Source organism: Trichechus manatus, unplaced genomic scaffold (assembly GCF_000243295.1).
Source record: "Trichechus manatus latirostris isolate Lorelei unplaced genomic scaffold, TriManLat1.0 scaffold00026, whole genome shotgun sequence".
NCBI lineage: Eukaryota > Metazoa > Chordata > Mammalia > Sirenia > Trichechidae > Trichechus > Trichechus manatus.
This window is the reverse complement of record NW_004443962.1, coordinates 12,808,162-12,810,951: the sequence shown is the minus strand read 5'-3', so window position 1 is coordinate 12,810,951 and position 2,790 is coordinate 12,808,162. Positions and strand designations below refer to the sequence as shown.

Here is a 2,790-nt window from a genome sequence, read left to right as displayed (position 1 = left end):
ACTGGAGTCTTTTACAGTAATGCTGTGAGGTAGTAACGACAAACAATACCCCTCTTTTTATAGATCAAGACATGCTCAAGGCAACACAGTGGACACAGGTGTAGCATAGTTGGAACATAGAAAGGGCCAAATGGAGGGTACTGGTCTGCTCCCCTAAAGGCTGGAAGCTGGCTATCCTCCTGAAGACTTGGTAAGGCTTGTGTGGGACCAACGTCTGTGTCCAGACCAGCTCTGCTGCTTTTCACACCAGTGTGGGTTTCAAGTCATCTTTGAAGTTCACGATAGGCTTTGAGCGGGCCCACAGCTTTTCCCAGGAGGCCAGCCCCCCAGCAGGCTCGGGGTTGGTGTTTGACATGCCACTCTCACTGGAGTCTGAGGAGCTCTGGAAGCAGATTTCACAGTAGGGCCGGTGGCAGTGGCAGAAGAACTCATCTGAGCTGCTGGACTCAGTGTCAAGGTAGCTGCATGGAGAAGACAGCGAGAGACAGGCTGGCGACCCGGAAGGCTGCAGCTGCTGCTGCTCAGGCAGGTCTGCTGAGGCTCTGGGTAGGAGTGGGGAAGAGGGGCTTTCTGCTGGACCAGAACCAGAAAGCCTGTGAGGAAAGGCGGCACCACTCCTTCCTGCCCTCTGGGGCTCTGTCTGACCTTGGTTGCTGTCCTCCAGGGCACCTGGCCTGCCTCGAGGATCTGGGGGTAGTAGTGAAGACTTCCTGGAAGTGGGCCTTGGTACCCTGGGATGAGCAGCTCGGTGGTCCTGGCTACAGCTTTCCACATTCTTCACACTCAGCCCACTCTGTGCTCCAGAAACAGTCCTGTTTGCCCGATGCCCCACATATGAGGGTACAGAGCATGGGAAGTGTGAGGGCGCCCACTGAGCTGCCTGCCTTCTCCTCACCATATGTGGGCTGAAGCCCAGCTCCTTGGGGAAGGGCATCTTCCGGGGGCTGCGGGCAGCACTGCTCTTCAACGGCTGCTGGGGACAAGAGGGGGAATAAGGGATGGGAGCCTCAGAGCCCAGGCTCAGATCTTGTAACACCTCCTGAAGCTTCTCCCTGATCACTGAATTGACCCTTGACAGCCGCTCTTGTCGCTTCTCTGAGTTCTCCAGCTGCCTCTGTCTGTGGGGAGCAGAGACGTCACCCCGTACAGGACTCTGGCTGGGGGCCGTGGGCACCTGGCTCCCTCCTCCAGGACTCCCACTTTGCTCAGCCCTTGGTTTCTGGCTACAGCCTGAGTTTAAATGAGTCATCTTCTCCTTCTGCCCTGGGGAGGGGCTGGGGCCCTTCACAGGCGCCTTGAGGCTTTGTATACTTGAGGAAGGCACTGAGGTACTCTGAGAGTCCTGGACAGCCGGGCTGGTATCATTCGGAGAGTCAGAGAGGGCTTCCGAAGACCCCTGAGTTGTTGCACCATAGCCAGAGGCTGCAGCCTGGATGCTGGCGCTCTGGGAAGAGGCAGGGGGCACAGCCCACTCTGGGGGATCATAGGAACACTCGGCTGACATCAGCCTCACTAGCTTCTCTTTGGCGTTGTTTACTTGTTCCTGCAGGCTTTCAATCACAGCGTTTTTCTGTAAAAGAAAAGCAAAACCATCAACAAAAGATGCCACTGGGGTTTTCATGCTGTCTCCCATGGTAGAAACTATAGCATCAAAAGACCTTGGTTTCAATCCTGGTGCCTCCATAAGAGCTGGGTGACCTTAGGCTCTGAGGAGGCACCTCAGAGGGTGAAATGAGTTGATGCATGTGAAGTACTTAGCAAAATAACTGGCACATGGTGTTCAACAAAGCTGTAATTTATTGTTATGATTTCCATCTCCCCCTTCCGTCCCCAGACCGTGAGGCATTGGTGATGAGAAGGGAGTTGGGAGAGGCTGCTAGCTTGCACCCTTTCACCTTTCCCCAGCACTGAGATAGGCAGGTCAGTCTGTGGACATCAGTCTGAATCATGGTGGGGATGGTCCAACTCTGGGTTTATCACAATTCTGTTAAATAAAGATGAATTTGAGGCACACCTCAAGTGGGTGAACGAATGGGGAAACAAGTATTTTGCCTCTTGCTAAATAGCCTAGAAGGTCCCTGGGTGGCAAAATGGTTGGCAGTCATCTACTAACCTAAAAGTTGTTGGTTCGAACCCACCCAGTGACACCAGAGAAGAAAGTCCTGGCGATCTACTTCCATAAAGATTACAGTCAATAAAACCCTGTGGAGCAGCTCTACTCTGTAACACATGGGGTCGCCATGAGTCAGAATGGACTGTATGGCAATGGATTTTTTAGTTTTTAAACAGCCTAGAAAAGGGGTGGGACAGGGAGAGGGTGGAAATTCCTGGGCCAAAGAGACAAGACTGGAGTCAGGAGGAGCCAATGAGAATCTCAACTCGGAAGTCAGCACAACTTGACCAAGGCAAGGTCATGGAAGCTTCACAGACACATCCAAACTCCCTGAGGGACCAAATTACTGGGCTGAGGGCTGGGGACTATGGTTTTGGGGGACATCTAACTCAATTGGCATACATAGTTTATAGAGAAAATGTTCTACATTCTACTTTGGTGAGTAGCATCCGGGGTCTTAAAAGCCTGTGAGCAACATCTAAGACATTCCGCTGGTCTCACGTCATTGGGAGCAAGGGAGAATGAAGAAAACCAAAGACACAAGGGAAAGAGTAGTCCAAAGGACTAATGGACCACAACTGCCACAGCCTCCACCAGACTGAGTCCAGCACAACTAGATGGTGCCTGGCTACCACCACTGACTGCTCTGACAGGGATCACAATAGAGGGTCCTGGAC

The 2,790-nt window shown here is 52.7% G+C and overlaps 1 protein-coding gene across 2 annotated transcripts in view; it reads right to left on the bottom strand.

Moving 5' to 3' along the window:
• Positions 1–241: 241 nt before the first annotated feature.
• Positions 242–2,790, bottom strand: part of GPR156 (G protein-coupled receptor 156) — a 99,034-nt gene continuing 96,485 nt past the window's right edge. For both annotated transcript variants that reach the window (XM_004373651.1, XM_012554768.1), the window contains exon 9: positions 242–1,570. In XM_004373651.1, coding sequence (XP_004373708.1) covers positions 242–1,570 — 1,329 coding nt within the window. The remainder of the gene's footprint in view (positions 1,571–2,790) is intronic.